The sequence below is a fragment of the Mesocricetus auratus genome, unplaced genomic scaffold (assembly GCF_017639785.1).
Source record: "Mesocricetus auratus isolate SY011 unplaced genomic scaffold, BCM_Maur_2.0 Super-Scaffold_100004, whole genome shotgun sequence".
Taxonomy (NCBI): domain Eukaryota; kingdom Metazoa; phylum Chordata; class Mammalia; order Rodentia; family Cricetidae; genus Mesocricetus; species Mesocricetus auratus.
In genome coordinates this window covers 114,804,290-114,824,665 of record NW_024429189.1, presented here as the reverse complement: position 1 = coordinate 114,824,665, position 20,376 = coordinate 114,804,290, and the positions used below count along the sequence as shown (strand labels likewise).

Here is a 20,376-nt window from a genome sequence, read left to right as displayed (position 1 = left end):
CACTCCCGATGACTTTTTAGCCCCCCAGAGAGAAGACAGGAAAGGGAGACCGGAAAATCCGGTTTCTGGGAGGAAATTTAAATACCCTGTGGCAGTGGTCTTGAGCATCTCTGAGAGACGGGTCATTATTTGGCCGGCTTTCTGAGAAGCAGCAGGGTTTGGAGGGAGAAGGGGGAGGGGGCTATGGTGGAACTTCCACCATAACAATGTGGCTATATGTATGTGTGTAGTAAGCCATAACTGCTTTGCTACAAAGAACTAAATCTTGCTTTACAACTCTGTTAGGAACATAAGGGAAACCATTTTGTGTAACTTGGAAACCACTTTTTGTGACTTTGAATAATGTAATACTTGCAAGATGTGTTAAGGAGCCAACGACAAATCAGCTCCCATAACCAAGCAGCTAGCTAGCTTCGATATGTTGATTAGCCCACCCTGAGTTGTGAGCCCTTTAATCTTAATATTAGCATGTTATTATAGGGAATGTTGTATGAGTATACTGAGCATATTTGAAAGATAAATCTCATATGTGTTGTTAAAATGTCTAGGTTTACCCAGTAAGGAGACACAAACTGACTCAATGATCCCACGTGGAGTTTTATTGGTAGACAGGGAGGGGAAGGGGGGTGAGAGGTAACCAACCCGTGCAGAGCTGAGAGAGAGAGAGAGAAGGGGGGTTGGAGGTGACTTATAAAGGGGATGGTGTACATGCGCACTGAGTCCCGAGATGAGTGACATAGTGATGATGTAGCCGCATCACTGGGCGTGCCTGGTCGTCAAGGGGCGGAGATAATAAAATGTCTGAGCCCCTACAATCCCACCTCTTATGCTTATTATAAAGGTGGGTTGTTTGGCTTGGCAAATCAAGGAATAATGATGTGGAGTTCTTAAGAATGCTTCCTGCTGACTTGGGGGCATCGATCTTCTTTGGGGGAACCTGAGAAAATTGGGGTGTTGCCACACTGGTTGTTCTAGTGTAGTCCAAGCTGTATGGGACTCTCTGTAGTCCAGGCTGTATGGAACTCTCTGGCACCTCTGTAGATCTGGCAAGATGTTAGTAGAGGACAAAGTTAGGTAAAAAAAATTTCTTGGGTCCTGGTATTTGAGGGGAAGATTCCTGAGGGGTCCCAAGATAAGGGAAGGGAATCCCAGGACCAGGGAGAGGTTGAATATCTGGAGTGGATCTGACCTGTTTGGATGGGTCTGATTTGGCTTCCTGGAATTTATAAGAATCCTTTGAGTTTGTAAAAACACAAGTATTAGACATATTAGTAGCATGTTAGAAGTACCTTGGCTGAAAGCATTAATATTCTTAAACCTGACAGACATTTTTAGCACAACAAGAGTACCATATAGTAGTACTGTTTGGTTTTTAGTATCCTGTTAGAATTGAATTAATAGTTTATCCTCTGGTTGTTGTATTGTTGTTGAGGCTGTGAGGAATTTTTTTGGTTACCAGTACTGAGGAGGCACATGCGTTTGGTGGTCTTTGTACTTGTGGATCCATGGCCTTGGCTGGCATTTCTGTAACAACAGCTAATTAGTTGGAGTTATTGATGAGTAATTGGAGATGGGAGAGTTTAGATTAACCTGAAGACAGGAAGTAAAGTATATGGGGGCCCCAGTTTGACTAAGTGTGATTGTAGGACCCTTATTCCTCTGAAATAGGAGGCAAAGTAGTTGATCTCGGTGTCCTCCGAAGCTTAAGGGAGCAAGGTCCTGTTCCAGTGGCTGTGTATGAGGAGTGAGTTTTAGGTGAGGTAAGGGGCTTGGGATGGGATAAGTGAATCCAGTGGGGAAGGCCCTCAAGCTTAGCAGCTGTTGGGGTGACAAGAATTACCTTGAAGGGGTCCCGACATTTAGGGGACAGGGACGAGGGGCGATGGTCAGGGGGGGAGAGAAGGACCTGATCCCCGATATTAATTGGGGATGTACAGGAGTTGGCACATGGTTGCGGTAGGGAGTGGTTAGTAAGTTCCGTAGGAGGGAACGGAGATGATGGAGTAAGGGTGTAAGCAGGTGGTCAGGGAGAGGTGAGGCTTTAGGTGAGAGGCCAGGTGTTAGAGCTGGCCGCCCATACTTGAGCTCAAAGGGTGAGATGAAAAGGGGTCGTTTGGGAAAAGCCCTGAGCCTAAAAAGAGCCAGAGGCAAGAGTTTTACCCAGTCAAGGTGAAGTTCTTGTGACGTTTTAACAAGAACATTTTTTTTTTTTAAAGAACGGTTAGTACGCTCCACTTTTCCTGAGGATTGAGGATAATAAGGAATATGAAATGTTAAGAGCTTTAGACAGGGTTTGAGAGATCTGAGAGGTGAACTCAGGACCATTGTCTGACTGAAGAGAGGCTGGAATCCCAAACTGGGGAATAATTTCCCTGAGAAGGATGTCACAGACTGTCTGGGCCCTTTTGTTAGTGGTAGGAAATACTTCTACCCATCCTGAGAAAGTATCAACTAGTACCAAGAGATACTTAACTCTCCTGACTACAGGCATGTGGGTAAAGTCAAGTTGCCAGTCAGGCCCTGGAAGCCTCTAGCCTGGTGGGTGGGAAAAGGGGGGTTAGAATACCTGGAGTTTGACATCTAAGAGGTTTTACAGGAGGCAGTGATAGTTCTTAAGAAATGTAAGTTCTCAGGAGTGGGTTGGAGGTAGGCCTTGACAAAATGAGACAGAGCCTGACTGTTGGGGTGAAAGAGCTGGTGTAGACAGGACAGAATTTGTCGAGTGTCAGGAGTGACTGTGAGGAGGTGGGTTGTGGTGTATGAACTCCCTGTGGTGGGTGAGGTAGATCTGGGTCTCGGAGGGCTGCGGCCCTAGCTGCTTCATCAGCCCGGTTGTTGCCCCTATAGATAATGGAGTTGTCAGTCTGCTGAGACCAGCAGTGAATAATCCCTATAGCTTTGGGGAGGTGGGAGGCTTTTTTTTTTTTTGGTCAGTATTTTTATTACAGTATTAGAAAGCAAACTTAGACAATAGTGTCTGTCTTTTGATGTGAGGTATGTTTTTTGGTGTCAGCAAATAGATGGTTTCCATTGTTTGATCCTGTCTACTAGTCTGTGTCTTTTGACTGGGGGACTGAGACCATTAATATTCAGAGTTACTATTGAAAGGTGTATAGTGATTCCTTTACAGGTCATAAAAAATATCACTGTAGAATTCTGTCCTCACATCCCACCCATATTGTAATTCAAATGTACTTGTTTATATTTCTCCTTGTAGTTCTGTAAGTCTTTTTAATATATTTTTTATTATTTTAATTTTAAATAGCTTGTTTTACATGTCAATCCCAGTTCCCTCTCCCTCCCCTCCTCCCGCACCCCCCATCCCCACCATCCTCCCACCATATTGCCAATTCCTTCCACATAGGGGATATCTAGAGTCTGTCATTTCACTCAGGGTAGGGTCCAGGCACTCCCCTAAGAGTCCAGGCTGAGAGAGCATCCCTCTTTGTGCTATGGACATACAAAGTCCATTTGTATTCCAGGGATAAACACTGATCCACTGCTCAGGACCCCATAGGTTGCCCAGGCCTCCTCACTGACTCTCACATTCAGGGGGTCTGGATCAGTCCCATGCTGGTCTCCGAGGTGGGAGGCCTTTAGTAAGGCCATAAAATAACCTGGGTTAGTTATGGACCCTCCTTTAGTGGTAAGTAGTCCATGTTCCTTCCAGATAGCAGTGCGGGACAGGAGGATATGAAAAGCATACTTAGAGTCGGTGTAAACATTTAGAGAATGTCCCTGTGCCAGCTGGAAGGCATGGGTGAGGGCTACTAATTCAGCCTGTTGGTTAGTGGTGTGGGCGGGGAGTGCCCGTGCCTCCACCACCCTGGTATCTGACACTATGCTGTAGCCTGCTCTGCAGGTCTCCCATATAGGAAGGAGCTGCCATGTGTGTACCGGGTATAGGTGGCCTGGGGTAGTGTGCCTTCCTGTACATGTGAAGGATGGGGGCGATAGTTCCTCTAAGCTTTCAATACAGGAATGAGATGGAGAATAGTTAGGCTGAGGTAGAAGGTTTGAGATATTGAGGGGTGAGCAGGATTAGAAATTAAGTGTGGCATCTTCTACCAGTGCCACCCGAAGAGAAAGAACTCGAGAAGGGGGTAGAGTTTGTAAGCCTCTGTAAGTTAGGAGGTGAGACAGGTTAGGTTAGTTTCTTTGACTCACGAATGAGCCTAATGGCCAGCCAATCATGGTGAATACACATTTGCATCCTAGCATCCTAAACTTTGTTTCTCTCTAACAGGCCTAGTTAGCATACTGTTTATCTTTGGGATATTTTGGAAGCAGCTCCTTTAGCTAAATTCCACTTGTGTGAATTAAAGTCTCCTATGCAATCTTTTAGTGAAACCTTTATAACATCTGAATTTCTTCTACATCCAACTAACTAAAATACGGACGAAAGCCTAGTATCTCCTTTACTTTTGCTCAGACTCCAGCTTGACTCTGGGGACCTCACTTCATTCCCTTTTATTAAGTCATTGTCTTAACCTTTCCTCTTAAGATTACATTTGATTTCAGAGCTACAGATCTGACCCAAAAGCATCCTTTTGGCAATGATAAGACAACAGAAGAGAACCTCTGGAAATCAACAACAAATCACCAACAGAAAGAATGCTGGCATACAATTCTCATTAGAATATGAGTAGAAGAATCCGCTGAAAATGGAGCGACAGACATGGAGCCAACCTGACAAAAAAGTTAAGTGTTTGATCTGCCAAAGTACAAGAAATACAATCTCAGCGGGGGTGGGGGGGGTTGGGGCAAAGATGTCATGTGTTTATGTGTATAAAACGCTCCCTGTTAGTCATCCTGAAGAAGTAAATGGCTGTCAACTATAACGTGTGTTTACTTATTTAGCTTATTTAGCAGGTTAGATATTTCATTTCGGGTCGCGTTCCGGAACACCCAACAAGCTGGGCCACGACCTCCACGGTGAGCATCCACTGTAGATAGGTGTAGCCTTGCAGCCTGGGGCGGCACTTTGTCCTGCACTCTGGGAGACTCTGGCAGCTGATAGGCCGCTCTGTTTCCAAGGGAACCGTCCTGCAATTGGTTCGGGGTGGTCTCGGAGTGATGACGCTCGGTCCTAAAGATCGACTGTTAACAGCGATCCTATCAATAGTTACATCTGAGTGTCTATGGCGTTACTCTGCGGTCTGTAGACTTCCCTACCAGGTTGCACAGCCCTATCTCTAAAACACGGCCACGCGGGAGCAGGGCGGGCGTGGGTGTTGGTGGAGGAACCACGCAGCACCTGCCAGTAGTGTTACTTCCCAGTGTGTCAATTATGTGTCAGTTCAAGAGTTGAGTTTTAACAGACCACAGGTTACACTATTCCCCCAATACACAACCCGACTTAAGCCATTTCTCGCAAGTGCATTTGGTAATGACAAGTTAAGACGGGTGTGTTTTTGTAAAGCTATCTATTTCCATTACTCACGCTGGATTGGAAACGCTTCATCTCTGGCTCTTTAAACACACCAGGGAACTCTTTTTTTTTTTTTTTTTTTTTTAATTACACTAGGGGAAGAGCATATGTTGGGGAGATCAGAGAACAACTTACAGGTGTCAGTTCTCTCCTTCCCACTATGTTGACCCCGGTGATTGAATATTAAAATCCTAGAAGGCAATGCCTGAGAAACAGCTTTAATTTGGATCGATGTTTCCAGAATTTTCATGCCTACTATAATTTCATTTTAAATTCACAAATCAATCACCGTATCAGTAATACGCTGAGAATAGTGCAACATACCTTGAGTGGGTCTTGAGATGTTTGTGCCGTTTCTGGCTCTGTTACCCTCATTGTTTGTGTCTTTCTATTACTAAACTCAGGTATTTCATATGAGCATTATAACATAAAAGTCTGCTCCTTATTCAGACTGCAAATAATCTCCCTTGTAATATTATAAAGTAATCATATTAGAGGACATTTGTCGTTCTCGCCATTTCCACTTCACAAAGGATGCTTGTGATAATTATCTTACATGACAGGTATGGTGGCACAGGCTAATTTCAGCACTTTCAATGGAAGAACTTTTTGAAAAGACTGAAAATAAGCAGGAGGAAGGAAATCACAAAGAGCAAAAGCCAACTAAACTGAAAACAGAAAGATGTTTCTTTGAAAATGCAGTAAAATCGGGTAACTCCCTGAGAAGACAAACATTACTGATGACAGGAAGACACTTTTCTAATCCCCAAACCATGGGTACAGTTGCATGTGCCTATAGTCCCCCTTATTCCATGTACAGGGACAAGGAGCAGGTGAACCAGAGTTGAACAGCCTGGGCAACAGTGTGAGACACCCATCTTAAAAAACACAACCTCCTTTATTTACTGTTTCTATTCACTGTACTGTGATGAACCATAACATGACCCCATTGGTCAAGGTCGTGTGTTGATTGCTTAGTGAGCTGTGGATGCTGGATCTTGACTCACAAGTGCTTAGAATATGGTATGTCCTGAGGCTGACCAGATGGTGCCTGGGCAGTAGGACTCCCTAAGACTCCAGGCCCCACACCACCTTGGATGTCCCAGACAACCTATGCTACTAGCTTTTTTCTGGCTAGGGTCCACCAGAAGATTAGCAGTAGGTGGGGAGATGTCACAGTCTATGAATCAGGATCAAGCTTGTCCACTTTTTAACAAAAATTTTACTGTGTGGATGTTTTGCCTGCATATTGTGTCTGTGCACCACTGGTGGGCCCGATGGCCATGGAGTCTGGAAAGGGTTACAAATAACTGTCTAACACCTAGGAATTGAACCGTGGTTCTCTTGAAAAACAGCGTATGCTTTTACCTGCTGATCCAGTCCCTAAACCTGTTTACTCTGGTCCCCAGCATCCTGCTTTTCAGTGCCAATCCTAAAGCATTTCCCACAGTACCTTCCAGGGATAGTTACTCCACCCGACCAGGGCATGGAACGTGAATTACAGAGATGGCCCTAGAGCCTTGGGAGCTTGAAAAGAAGAATCCAGTTTTCTGTTATTACTGTCTCCATCACTGATGAGAGCAAAGAAAACTGCAAAGAATTAACTAATTTTATCCTCACCGTTAAATGTAAAGATTGTTTTCAAACTTTTCCAACAAGGCAGCACCAAAAATGTAAAGCATCTTGTCTTTGTTAAAGCAAAATACAGGTTATATCAGAGTCCAGACTTCTCAATTGGGCAGACAACCTAGCAGGGAACTTGAAATACAGATTAAAATGAGGATTTCTGATTAAAGCAAGCTTTGCCTTTATTGCTCCAAAACAAAACGTGGCTTTCACAGAGCAAAACAACACCTCCTTTCTTACTCAGTACTACTTTCTCAGGTCCCTGGGTATGTTCCTTAGTTTTCAGACTGACAACAGGAGATACCCTGGTTGTGACAGCATGGTGTGTTTGCCTTTCATTCACGTGTGAAGTGTCTTCTGGTGGGACAAGGGTGGGCAGGGAGGACAAGAGGAAAGGTGGGTTGATGTGAGGGATGAAGGGGGAAACCCTGACAGGGTAGGGTGTAAGGAACGGAAACCGGAGAACAGAGGTGAAGGGGAGAACTGGAGGACTCTAGCAGAAAGAATGAGGGTGGGGTGTGGAATGGATAGTGAGCAAAGCTTGTCTTGAGAACCGTGTTAATTCAGATTCAAACATTCCCAGAGGGCCAGGAAATTGGGAACCTTGAGAATATGGTCTGTTCCAGGCCTGCAAGGTGAACATGATTCTCCTCTTGCTATTTTGAGCAGTTAAGAGACTTTAAAGAACTTAATTCTTTGACTCCAGGACATCTATATCAAGGTCACTCTTAGTGACAGTTTGGTATAGTTAAAGTTCAGCTGCATGTCCCTCCAAATCACTTCATTCTCCTCCATTCTTTTTCCCCATGTCTTCCTAAGGGATCATGTTTAGTGTTCCAGGATCTTAGTCAATTCATGGTGGAAACCTCACTTTGCCATTTCATACATTTTAGTAGGATCTCAGCTTGAACTTCGAGTCTCATCTTGTCACCAAGTCTGTAGGACTGGTTTGACTGCTCTAGATGTGGCTTTGGAGTTATTTCATGGGTATGACTGGCTAAAACATAAAGTAATATAATCATAGGTTAACTAGAGCTACTCTGGCAGTTGTGGTCACTAGAGACCCAGAGTACTGCATGACAACTTCACCTCTAATTCACAGCCAAACTGTCTTGTCATTCATGATGAAGCCATGACCAGCGGTCTAGCATTCAGAGAGAAAATGAGGGTTTATTGAAACACAATCCCTCTGTTTAATCCTCCAACTTCTGCTTCATTGGCCAGAATCCCATGTCAAATCTAGTGCTCAGACTGAAAAGTTACAGATTCTGACGTCCCCTCCCAACCTTGGTGCTTCTGGTAGGAGCAGCACTCAGATGCTCTTCACATATATCACCAATAACTCCTATTCCAGGTGCTAAGGGCAAAGCGAACTGTCAGCTGAATTAACTTTTTTTTTTTTGGTTTTTTTACGAGACAGGATTTCTCTGTTTTGGAGGCTGTCGGTCCAGCCTGGCCTCGAACTCACAGAGATCCGCCTGCCTCTGCCTCCCGAGTACTGGGATTAAAGGCGTGCACCACCAACGCCCGGCAACTTTTTTTTTTTAATAAAGCACACATTAAGACAAGGGTACTTTTGAAAAATAAAATGCCAATGCCCAGATCTTATTTATAGTGGAGATGCCAGCTAGGGATAAGGCCCTGGACAGGAAACTTCCAGTGTTTTGAGGGTTCTGGTGTGGACAGATAGGGCTAACTACCACCTACAGCTCTGGATTCCACGAGATCACAGTGAGGTAAAGCTCACCCTAGACCCTCCCCCCCTATAGGTGCTTCCTACCATGTTTTCTGCCTTTCACACTCCTCTGTCCTTCTCGAAACTTAGACACATAAGGCAGAGAAGCAACATTTACATTATTTATTTGTCAACTTCCAGGAACAGGGTCTCTACTGATTAAGTAGAAAAATAGAAAGTTTACCACTTTTAAAAGGCAACTATGACAAACCAGTATATAGCCAGGAAAGGGGTTTCTAGGACTCAAACATCAAGTTTGCAGTGCTGCCGTGACAACCAAAATGAACTGTGTTCTCCACATCCTGAGATTTGTGACTGGCATTTCTGGACAGAACTGGGCCAAAGCCAAGAAGCCTTTCTCATCCCCATTAGCTGGCCCAGTCCTGGAATCGGAAGCAGTCACTTGCTATCTTCCACACTGTGTTAGTGGGTGAAGCCTGGGCAGTCAAGATGAAGTTCTGGTTGAAGTCCCGCTGTTTGTTGCCCTCAAACTTCACTGATCCACAGATCACCACAAGGACAGTGGTCTGGCTTGGTGTAGCTTCATCATGGACAGGCTGGCAGTCTACCACGTTGATCTGGAACTCACTGGAAGGCAACATCTCAAAAAATTCATTCAAGGATTCTTGTCCTGAAACAGCATTTCCATTCCATACTAAAGTGGCAGTGCCCATGTACAGGCGGGATAGCAGCCGCCGCCGTTTATCCATGGTAGTGTAGTAGACATTGACAAACTCCTCTGCAGCTCTGCAGGCCTGGTCCACATAGGTCTTGAAATCCACTGACGCCATCTCTGCTTCTACTGACAGAGGTTTCTGTCAGATTGGCTCCTCTGTGGGGATCCAGGGACTGTAGGACAACAAAGATGATGGGTACACATGTGAATATCAAAGTCTATTTGGCTCTGATAAAACTTTTAAGTTTCAATTTTAAAATTTATATTTGTGTTGTGCAGGTTGTGCAGGAGTCTTCTCTGCCCACCACAAGTGTCCTAGGAATCAAACTCAGGTTGTTAGGCTTGACAGTAAGCACTTATATCTATTGACCCATCTAGCCCCCAACCCTCCTTTTCCATAGGCGACAGAACATTACATACTGCTGGCAGATGACTTTAAGCTCAAACTGTTGCCTATTTATTTTAAAGGCAGGGTTTCGCTATATAGTCCTAGCTGGCCTAGAACCGAGAGATCCATTTGCCTCTCTCTGTCAAGTGCTGGAATCAAATGCATTCACCACCAAGCAAGCCCAGCAATTGTTGCTTGTTTAATCTTACTAATCCTCTGTTTCCTCATCAAAAAAAAAAAAACAAAAAAAAAACAAAACAAAATTTAAGCCAGGAGTGATAGGGCACACTGGAGAAATTGAGGCAGGTGCCAGCCTGAAACCAAGAGAGCAAGCCTGATCTCAAAAACAACACAGCAAACCTGGTTTCAAAAAACAAAACAAAACAAAAAACAAACAAACAAACAAAAAAAACCAAAGTCTGATCTGTTTGTTCATCTTACAATGGGATTTAAAATCCATTTTATTATTAGAGCACATCCCGAAAGCTTGGAATAGGTGTGGCTCATCCTAGTCAAGATAGTGGCTCAAGCTGAAGAAATAAGTGGTTACTGGCCCAACAAAGGCTACCAGAGAGCGGGTGACTGACAGTCTGGGAACCCACAAGGACCCTGGAGAAGTAGGGAATGGCATATTTCTCAGCGAGTGGAGGATACTGGTCACAATTTCCAAAAGCCAGCCAGCCCAAGATTGACTGGAATTTCCATCTTTAGCACTAATGTCCATCATGTAAGACCAGAGGGACTGTAATAACACAGCAGAAAGACCTTAGAATTCAAACAAGACTCTAAATTTTATTTTTTGTGCATTGGTGTGAGCTGCCATGTGGGTACTGAGAATTGAACCTGGGTCCTCTGGAAGAACAGCCAGTGCTCTTAACAGCTGAGCCATCTCTCCAGCTCCTGTTTTTTGAGACAGGTAACCTGTGTAGCTTTGGAGCCTTTTCTGGAACTTGATCTGTAGATCAGGCTGGCCTTGAACTCACAGAGATCCACCTGCCTCTGCCTCCTGAGTGCTGGGATTAAAGGTGTTTCCCTCCAGAGACCAGCTCAAATCGATTCTAATGGGAAGGGGATGGACAGTTTTATTTGTATCTGAAAGATCACAGTTCCCTAAAAACATTTAAGTTCTAAAACATAAACAGCATATTTTTATAACAGGTTTGACTGTTAATTTCTTCTATGATTAAAAATTTTCATTTAAAAGAAACCAGTACTAACATTACTGAAAAGAGTAGACACAAGTAATTTATAGTGGCAATTTACAGAAACAGGCTCTACTGAGTAAGCTCAGAACTTTTTTATTTCAAGTACCTTTATTTTATTGACACGGGGTCTCTATGTACTTCTGGAACTTGTTATGTAGACCAGGTCGAACTCACAGAGATCCACCTGCCGCCGCGGGAAGAAAGGTGTGCCCGGCCCAACTTTTATCTATTTTTTAACTATCAGCTTATGAACGATGATTCCACACAGGGCTGGCAGGAAGCTGGTCCTAAAGATGAGCGGTTCAGAAAGTTTGATATTGCTCTTTGCATTCTCTCCAAGGACCTCAGACTCAACAATCAATAACATGTGTTAAGCAGTTTAGGATCATGCCCTCAATCATCACTGCACACATGGGTATCACTGTAACAGCTTTACTAAGGAGGAAGAGGAGCTTGCACACTCTTGGTCGACTCAAGGTCGATCTAGGAAAACCGAGGTCAAGGCCAACGTGTCCTATTTACTAAGTTCCTAGACTTTTGAGAGTAGGTCTATATGAACACAGCTCCAGGGATGCCAGCCTGGGAATGTCCTCCCAAGTAACCACATTTCTCTCTGCTCAACCAGACCGCTTCCTCTAGATGCTGCCGGTTGACCTTTTCTCTTCTGCCTCCAACAATGGTCACGCCCCCAAAGGAGGCTCACCCCTATTTCTGGTGCACAGCTACCCACAGAACCTGCTCAGCTCTCTCACACCAGGGGAAAACAGTAAGACCGAAACACAGTCGAGCGAGAAGCCAGGAGGACGCTCCACTCCGTGGTTCATACTCCAGCTTCCTGGAGCTGGAGCCCAGGAGCGGCAGCCGTGTCCCGGGCCTCATGTTCAGCCGGGCGTCGCTAATCAACGCCGCTGGCAGATGGCAGCACGCTCTTCAGAGCCACCATCCGGCCCCCAAGCAGCCGCTCTCCACCAGGCAGGGCAAACTCACCGCCACCGTTTTATACAGAAAAAAAGCCTGATGCCCAGCTGCAAAGACACCACGTGGGGGAAAAGACAACACTCAGCTCTTATTGAGCCTGAGGGAGGCAAGGGGTCCCGTCGGCCACCGTGCAGCCAGACAGGGGCGGCCACCTACCTGCTCCGCCCCGGTCAGCACCTCCAAGGCGACTCGGTCCCGGGTCCCGCCCCGATCGCGGTCCCGGGCCAGAAGATTTAAGCTCCTGCCCTCCTCTTCCTCCCAGAGGCTCCGCCTGAGGCGCCGGCGTCCTGGAGGAGGGGAACGGTTGGTCGCCGGTAGTGGCTTCCCGCGCGCGGCGTGCAGCGGTCTACGCAGGCGCGAGGGCCTCGATTCCAAACGGCTCCCGCCTTCGCGTGACGGGCAGCTAAGCGAGCCAGTAGAAAGGCTGGCTCCGCCTAGGTGTGGCTGCAAAGACAATGCGGCTTCCGGCGCAGTCACCAACCCAGAAGTTCCGGTTGAGAGAGCTCCTATTGGAGGGCGTGAGAGGGGGAGGAGTTACACGCTTAGCTGCGGAAGACTTGGCTGCCGCAGAGCTGTCGGCTTAGGCGCATCTGGCTCCCTTTCGTCTGTCTGTGTTCAGTCTTTGTGAAGCCTCGTGAAGCTTCACGGCTTGGCGCCATCTAGGGAGACAGCAGCATGGCTGCAGTAAAGCTCTGGACTGAACCTAGTACATAGGACGTCCGCAAAATTGGAGTCCGAGTGGAAAGCTAAGTGAGGGAGTCCTGCGGAAGTCCATGGGGGTCAAGCATCTTATCTGACGCTCCCTTTCCTAGGTGAAGCTACTTAGGGTAGACATTGCAGATGTGCTTATACGAGAGAAGCATTTTTAGTCAAGTAAGAAAGACTGAGGGTAGGGCCGAGGTTGCGGGAGAGGCGACAAACCGTGCCAGCTGATTTTCTATGCGTTGTAAATTGGTTTCCCCGCTAGCTCTAGCTGTGGCGAACTGTTCCCACATGTAAGTTTGGTTGGTTTGGTTTGGTTAATCTGGAGCAATCTTTTTTTTTTTTTTTTTTTTTTTTGGTTTTTCGAGACAGGGTTTCTCTGTATTGTTTTGGAGGCTGTCCTGGAACTCGCTCTGTAGACCAGGCTGGCCTCGAACTCACAGAGATCCGCCTGCCTCTGCCTCCCGAGTGTTGGGATCAAAGGCGTGCGCCACCAACGCCCGGCTGGAGCAGTCTTGATACTTAGCGTTAGAACGGAACCATTTAGAAACTGCCGAGGGTGACACAAAACCCGAAGAGCTCATATTTCCCGAGACACCGGATTCTCTGCTTCATCTATCCGGCTGGGAGAACCCTCTGGAAGTGACTAGGTTAAATGAAGTACTGTGTTTTCTTGGCAATCTCTTGGGTCCTTTTGTTCATGTTCTAAGGTAACCTTTGCTTATAGACCTAAGAAACCAGATGGGATACTTAATATAGGCCACTTCCTACTGTAGGTGAAAGGTTTTCATTATTGAAAGAAGTTGGATGGTGAGTTTAGAGGATGAATAAATGTCTTCGGAGGAATAGTTACACCAAAATGACTTTATAAACCTGGTTGTAGGTAGTGATAGGTCCTACGACTTTTCTTGAAAAAGAACTTGACTTTTATTCTTTCTGTAGCCCTTGAGTTTGGGGTGATTAGAGATACCTCTGACTCTAGGAAACATATCAATGACACAGTTGAGGGTATGTATTAGTCAAGTTTCTCTAGAGTAATAGAACTTATAGAATGAATGAATCGCAATCTCTCTGTCTCTCATACCCTATGGTTCAGCTAGTCTAACAATTGCTGCTAATGAATGTAAGGCCCTAGTCCAGTCAGTAAGGCTGGATGTCTTAGCTGCTCTTCAGCTGGAAGTAGGCTTTAATGCCAGCCAAGGAATGGACTTGCTAGCAAGGGTGAGAGCAAGCAGGCAAAGACAAACAGCTTTCTTCTTCCATGTTCATTATAAACACTTCCAGTAGAAGGTGTGGTCCAGATTAAAGGTGGGTCTTCTCACCTCAAAAGATACGGATTGAAGGTTTATTTTTATTACCTCAGAAATCATATTAAAATTGTGTCTTCCCACTTCAAATAATTATTTGAAAAAAAAAATCTTCACAGGTTTATCCAGTCATTGGGTTTTAGTTAATTCCAGATGTAGTCAAGATGACAACCAAGAATAGCCGTCACGAGGTATTTTGGAGATCCAGTTACTCTCATTGGACTGGAGAAGGAGTTTGATAGGGCATTCTGGGAAAGGAGAGGGTTTTTTTTTCCTCTTTCCTTTTTGAATATGGGTATGAACAGCAGTTCTCCAGTCTTCCTCCTCCTCTGAGGAGAAACTGACTCATCAGTGATGAGGCAGACAGGAAGGGTAAGAAGACTATCCACTACTATCCTCTGTCCTCTTCAGTGTGTGTGTGTGTGTGTGTGTGTGTGTGTGTGTGTGTGTGTGTGAGAGAGAGAGAGAGAGAGAGAGAGAGAGAGAGAGAGAGAGAGAGAGGCAGACAGAGACAGACAGAGACAGAGACAGAGAATGTGATGTGCTGCCTAAATGCTTTGTCACTGTCCCACTCTTCAGTTTTGGACTTCACAATGTCTAGAGTCAGTGTTTAAAGCTGGGCATCATTTTAATTGCTTTCAGCTCAGCATTGTGTCTTTGAGTATCAGCAGTGTGATTGAGGCATGTGAGTGTGCTTGTCTGGGAAGCAGCTGCCTGCTCTGTAAAGCAGGGACACTAATGATTTTCTTGGAATGGCTTCAATGGGTCTGAATCCAAATTAGCATCCAGAAACATTAATGGGACTGAATTATGTTTTATAATTTATGTCCACAGCAACTTCCTCATTTGTTAACAGTCTTTCTAATGAAATGATTGACTTTTACATTTGGGATAAGCATATGACAAATTGGTGGGATTTGTTACCTGATCACATGGGCACTTTTGATAAATGAGCTGGCCTAAGCAGCTGTAGAACCAGTATTCCCGTTTGCCATATGAAGCCTGTCCAGGAAGAAGGACATATCTGGCCATATACAGAGTTGGACCTGACTTAAGAATCATAAAATCTGTCAACATGGACTTGCTCTCCCTCCCCCACTGTCAGTGCTCTTCCCTAGTATAGAATCTGAACGGCATGTTTCCAAAAGCAGCTGTGTGACTTACAGTCTGTGAATTCACAGCTGCGTCTCTGCAGTTGTGACTCTGCAGCTGTATCTTGAATACACTGTCACCTGAACCACATCCAATCTCTTGACCTTGGTGGGTCCATCTGAGTTCTGGTGGACTAGGGAGAGCGAGGGCCATGTTTTTGTGAGCTCATTTAGGGACTTGTCTGTGCAGAGACTATGGGGAGACCCAGAAGAAGCACAGTCAATAGAACCAGGAAGCATTTTTTAAAACACATGCTTTGTTGGGAATGTAGCTTCCTTAGATATTACATGGAAGTGCTCCTTGTGATATCACTGTTTGCCTAAGAAGGTTGTAACGATTGCTGTTGACTAAGTCTCTGGTGCACCTTTTCCCATCTCTGCTATCAGCGACTTGAAATAGTGGGACAGGTCACACATGCCTTCAGGGCCTCTGTGTAGTCAAAATGGGACATCCGTATTTATAAGCATTTGCAAAGTACAAGAAACAATTTTGGTTACTTTCAGCCAAAATATCTATGGGAAGGCTGCTAATAGAGTGAATAGCAGGCATTAGGCAGGTGCTTCCAAATGAATTTTAGGATTTTTTTTTCCTGATTCTATGAAGAATGTTGCTGGGCATGGTGACACACCTATAATCCTAGCACTCAAGAGGCAGAGGCAGGTGGGTCTCTCTGCAAAGCCAGCTTGGTCCACAAATCAAGTTCCCAGACAGCCAGGGCTACATAATGAGACTCCTTTTCAAAAAAAAAGTCATTGGCATTTTGATAGATAATGTAGACTTTGTAAATCATTTTTGGTAAAATGGCTATGTCTATAATGTTAATTCTGCTGATCTATGGGGGTGGGGCTTTGTGTCTTCTAGAGTCTTCATTTTCTTTCTTCAATGTTTAAAGTTTTCATTGTAAAGATCTTTCATTTCTGTGTTTATTTTTTAAATTTCTCACTCAGCATATTAGTTTTTGGTATATAGATTTTGGTATGTTGATTCTGTATGTATGTAAAGTGTTTTCTTGTAGAATCTTTAGTTTTTTGTGTTTTGGTCCTATAGTGAAGGCAGACGTTTGTGTCCCACCAATCACTCCCCAAACAACCACACAGAGACTTATTATTAATTACATATGATCAACTTTTAGCTTAAACTTGTCTCCAGTCAGTTCTCACAACTTAAATTAACCCATTTCTATTCAACTATGAGCTGCCCCAAGGCTCATTTTCCTCATCCATGAGCTTCCCATGTTGTTTCTTCTGAGTCTGGCTCAAGACTTTTGTGACTTCTTCCCTTCTTCTCCCCACCATTCTCTCTGCCACAAAAATCCTGCCTAGCTATCAGCCAATCAGCTTTTTATTACTAATGAGAGCAACACATCTTCACAGTGTGCAGAAGGATTATTCTGTAGCACCCTGGAGATGGAGAGGTAAAATTGCTCAGTGGTTACGAGCACTGGCTGCTTTTCCAGAGGACCTACCTGGCAGCTCACAACCATCTGTAACTTCAGTTCCAGAGAATGGGATGTCCTTTGCTGTTCTGTGCAGTCACCACACACTCACACAGTGCACAGACACACACACACACAGGGAAGACACCCAGACACATAAAAAGTTAAATAAAAATTAACTATCAGAGGGATAGTTTGACTTTTTTCTATTTTTTTCTTCCTTATAGCTTTGGTGAGCACTTCAATCATTATATTGAACTAAATGAGTAGAGTGGATACCCTTGTCCCATTCTTTCTTTAGAAGATATGACTTAGTTTTCCCCCGTGAGTGTAATGTTGGCTTTGTGTTTGTTGTATGTAGCCTGCATTAGGTGAAGGTATTTTCCTTGTATTCTGAGTCCCTCATATCTTTTATCATGAAGAGGTATTGAACTTTGATGTCAAATATTTTATTCTGTCATGCATGTGTGGCCAGGCAGGAACCTTCTTTCTCTTGGTGGTAACATTGCTTATGATCCTCCCTGTGGATCATGCAGGACTATGTGACTATGATGACTGTCCTACTGAAAGCTCTTAGAGACATTCTTACTTCTCTGTTTCTTCAAAATTTCTGTTAATTAATGTGTGTGAAGTGCCTGGAGCTTTAGTTTGGACTCTTTAATTTTTTTCTCTCAGATTTATAAAATTTAAAATAGAAACAAGCTTGTTCCCTCTCCCTCTCCTCCTCCCCTGCACCACACCAACCCCCTATACTATCCCCTTTCTGCTCCCCAGGGATGGTGAGGTCTTTCATTAGGGATCTTCAAAGTCTGTCATATCATTTGGAGCATGGCCTAGACCCTCCCCATGTGTCTAGGCTGAGAGAGTATTCCTCTATGTGGAATGGGCTCCCAAAGTCCATTCGTATTCTGGGGATGAATACTGATCCACTGCCAGAGACCCCATAGATTGCCCAGACCTCCTAACTGACACCCACGATCAGTGGGTCTGGGTCAGTCCTATGCTGGTTTCCCATTTGTCAGTCTGGGGACCATGAGCTCCCCCTTGTTCAGGTCAGCTGTTTCTGTGGGTTTCTCCAGCCTGGTCTTGACCCCTTTGCTCATCACTCCTCCCTCCCTGCAACTGGATTCCAGGAGTTCAGTTCAGTGTTTAGCTGTGGGTGTCTGTTTCTGCTTCCATCAGCTACTGGATGAAGGCTCTGGGATGGCATATAATTTTTTAAAGATGTACTTATTTTGTGTATGAGCGGTTTTTTCCTGTCTTTGTATATATGTATATTGCTAATATGCCTGGTGCCTACAGAAGCAAGAAGAGGTTGTCAGTCTCCTGGAACTGGAGTTATGGAAAGCTGTAAGCCAGTGGTTCTCAACCTTTCTAATGCTGCAAAACTTTAATATGGTTCCTTATGTTGTAGTGACCTCTAACCATAAAATTATTTTCACTGCTATCTCATAATTGTGATTTTGTCACTGTTATGAGTCACAGTGTAAATATTTTTTGGAAACAGAGGTTTGCCAATGGGGGTCTAGACTTACAGGTTGAGAAAACCATGGCTGTAAGCTGTCATGTGGGTGCTGGGATTAGAACCTGAGTCCTCTTCAAGAACGACAGGTTCTCTTAACTGCTAAGCCATCTTTCAAGAGGAACTTGTGTGCCATGGAGTATGTGTAGAAGTCTGGATAACTTAAGGGAGTTAATTCCCTCCTGCTGCAGTGTGGGTTCTGGGTATTGGATCAGGTCATCAGGCTTGGTGACAAGTGCCCTTACTTACTGAGCCATCTTGCCCGTACCAATTATTTTATTTTTTATTTTCTTTTGGTATTTACTGTGTGTGTGTGTGTGTGTGTGTGTGTGTGTGGTGATTATGTGTTCAAATATGTTCTTTAGCATGTGAAGGCCAGAGATCACCAGGTGTCTTCTTCTACCTTATTTTTAGAGAAGGCTGTCTTCATTGAACCTAGAGCTCATGTCTTTAGCTAGACTGGCTGGCTAGTAAGCCCCAGGGATCCTGCTTTTGCCTTCCCAGTGCTAGGATTACAGGTGCACCTACTGTGCCTGGCCTGAACTCAGGCCAGCACTATACTGGCCAAGCCATTTCCTCATACCATTAGTTCATATTAAAAGTTTACATTTACGCTTTTATTTATTGTTTAGTGTGTGTGTCGTGAAAGGTGCACCTCACACACGTGCATCTGTGCCATGGTATGTATGAGGAGGTAGAGGACAACTTTCAGTAGTCAGTTCTCTCCTAGCATGTGGTTCCTTGGAATTGAACTCAGGTTGCTGGGCTTGGGGACAAGTGACTTTACCTGTTGAACCCTCTCACTTGCTCTAGAATATATTCTTTAAGAACAGATTCGGGGGCTTGAGAGGACGGTTACTTGGTTTAGGTACTTACTACTTCTCTAGAGTACTGGAGTTCACACATTGGATAATACAAACTGCCCGTAGCCCCAGCTTTGGGAGAGCCAATCCCCAAAGGCACCTGTACTCATGTGCATATACGCTCATACAAATACACTCAGATATGCATAATTAAAATAGTAAAAATGAATTGTAAAAAATAATTTAGATCAGGGAGGTGGACATGGTAGTACAAGCCTTGAATCCCAGCACTTGGGAGACAGAGTCGTTGTATCTCTATGAGTTTGAGGCCAGCCTGTTTTTCATAGAGAGGTCCAGTCTAACCTATGGCTATGTAGTGATACCTGTCTTAGAAAACAAAATTCACAGAAGGGATCCAGTGCAAGGCATTGATGAGGAATGAGTAGGAAAATGGATAAGTGGGGAGTGTAGGAGTATTCAGGAAGCTGCCTCTATGGAATCATACTATGGGACTCAGCGTAGACTAGCATAGCCCAACTCTGAGCACAGGCTTCAGAGTTCTCACTGGAGGTGCTGAAGGAGGAAGCGGAGCCTGAGGCAGTGGATTGGTGTGGGAAGTGAAGTTATACACCTCTCTTGAGCATGGAGACTGCTTGGGAAGTTCTTACTTTACTAGTATTTTTGGACTGCTTAGCAAGAGATATACAGAAGCTATCAGAGGTCCCTCCAAACAGTCACCAGGTATTGAGAAACCAGCTGAGTCCTCTGATGTGGGAAGTCCCAAACTGCAATTCATAGTGTTGACTGTGGCAGGGATTGTAAGTAGTTTCACAAGTGGCCCTGGATGACCCAGCACATTTTGTGTGTTTCATAGACATCTTGGTGACATTGAACAGGACCTTTCAAGAGGTTGTTGCCACCAGAAACCCAACATATGGATCAGCTGCCAGTCTGTGTGGGGAGGGACTGGGTGTCACATGAAGCCAAGGGTACACTGAGCTGACGACCATCTCAACCAGCTCTCATGGTAGTTTTTATTTTGACACTGGGTCTTCTACATTGCTCAAGCTGGATACAGGGTCTCATCAAATCAGGGCTGGCCTTAAGCACATTCTGATTGGCCTTGGAATTTGATTATCTTGCTTCAGCCTCCCAAGTAGCAGATTAGCCAGGAACTGTGGCTTTGTAAGATGGCCTGAATGCCCTTTTCTGAGTGTGCAAATAAAATCCCAGTGAGGTGTCACTAGAAAAAACAAATGCCAATGAAATGATTAAGAAACTGGAAGCCTTGTATACTGTAGGATTGTAAAATTGTCGCTGTGGGATGTGACATGGAAGTTGCTTCTCCTGCCCAAATTAAACTGATATACCATGTGACCCAGCAAGTCTTCTTCTTGATATGTACTCTAAAGAATT

General features: G+C 44.7%; 1 protein-coding gene and 1 long non-coding RNA gene across 3 annotated transcripts in view; one reads left to right on the top strand and one right to left on the bottom strand.

Annotated features, from left to right (window-relative positions):
• Nucleotides 1–8,901: 8,901 nt before the first annotated feature.
• Nxt1 (nuclear transport factor 2 like export factor 1) lies at nt 8,902–12,393 on the bottom strand. 2 transcript variants are annotated; one of them, XM_013115183.3, is made up of 3 exons: nt 12,196–12,393; nt 11,168–11,348; nt 8,902–9,641 (listed from the first exon to the last, which is right to left on the bottom strand). In XM_013115183.3, exon 3 carries the CDS (start codon nt 9,581–9,583, stop codon nt 9,161–9,163), a length of 423 nt encoding a protein of 140 aa, XP_012970637.1. In that variant the 5' UTR covers nt 9,584–9,641; nt 11,168–11,348; nt 12,196–12,393; the 3' UTR covers nt 8,902–9,160. The 2 variants fall into 2 exon arrangements, with proteins under 2 accessions (XP_012970637.1, XP_005072614.1); XM_005072557.4 differs by lacking the exon at nt 11,168–11,348 and having other exon boundaries at nt 12,196–12,392.
• Nucleotides 12,394–14,212: 1,819 nt separating this feature from the next.
• LOC121140555 overlaps nt 14,213–20,376 on the top strand; it is a 55,171-nt gene continuing 49,007 nt past the window's right edge. Inside the window, exon 1 of the long non-coding RNA XR_005877467.1 lies at nt 14,213–14,420. This is a non-coding gene — a long non-coding RNA (uncharacterized LOC121140555). The remainder of the gene's footprint in view (nt 14,421–20,376) is intronic.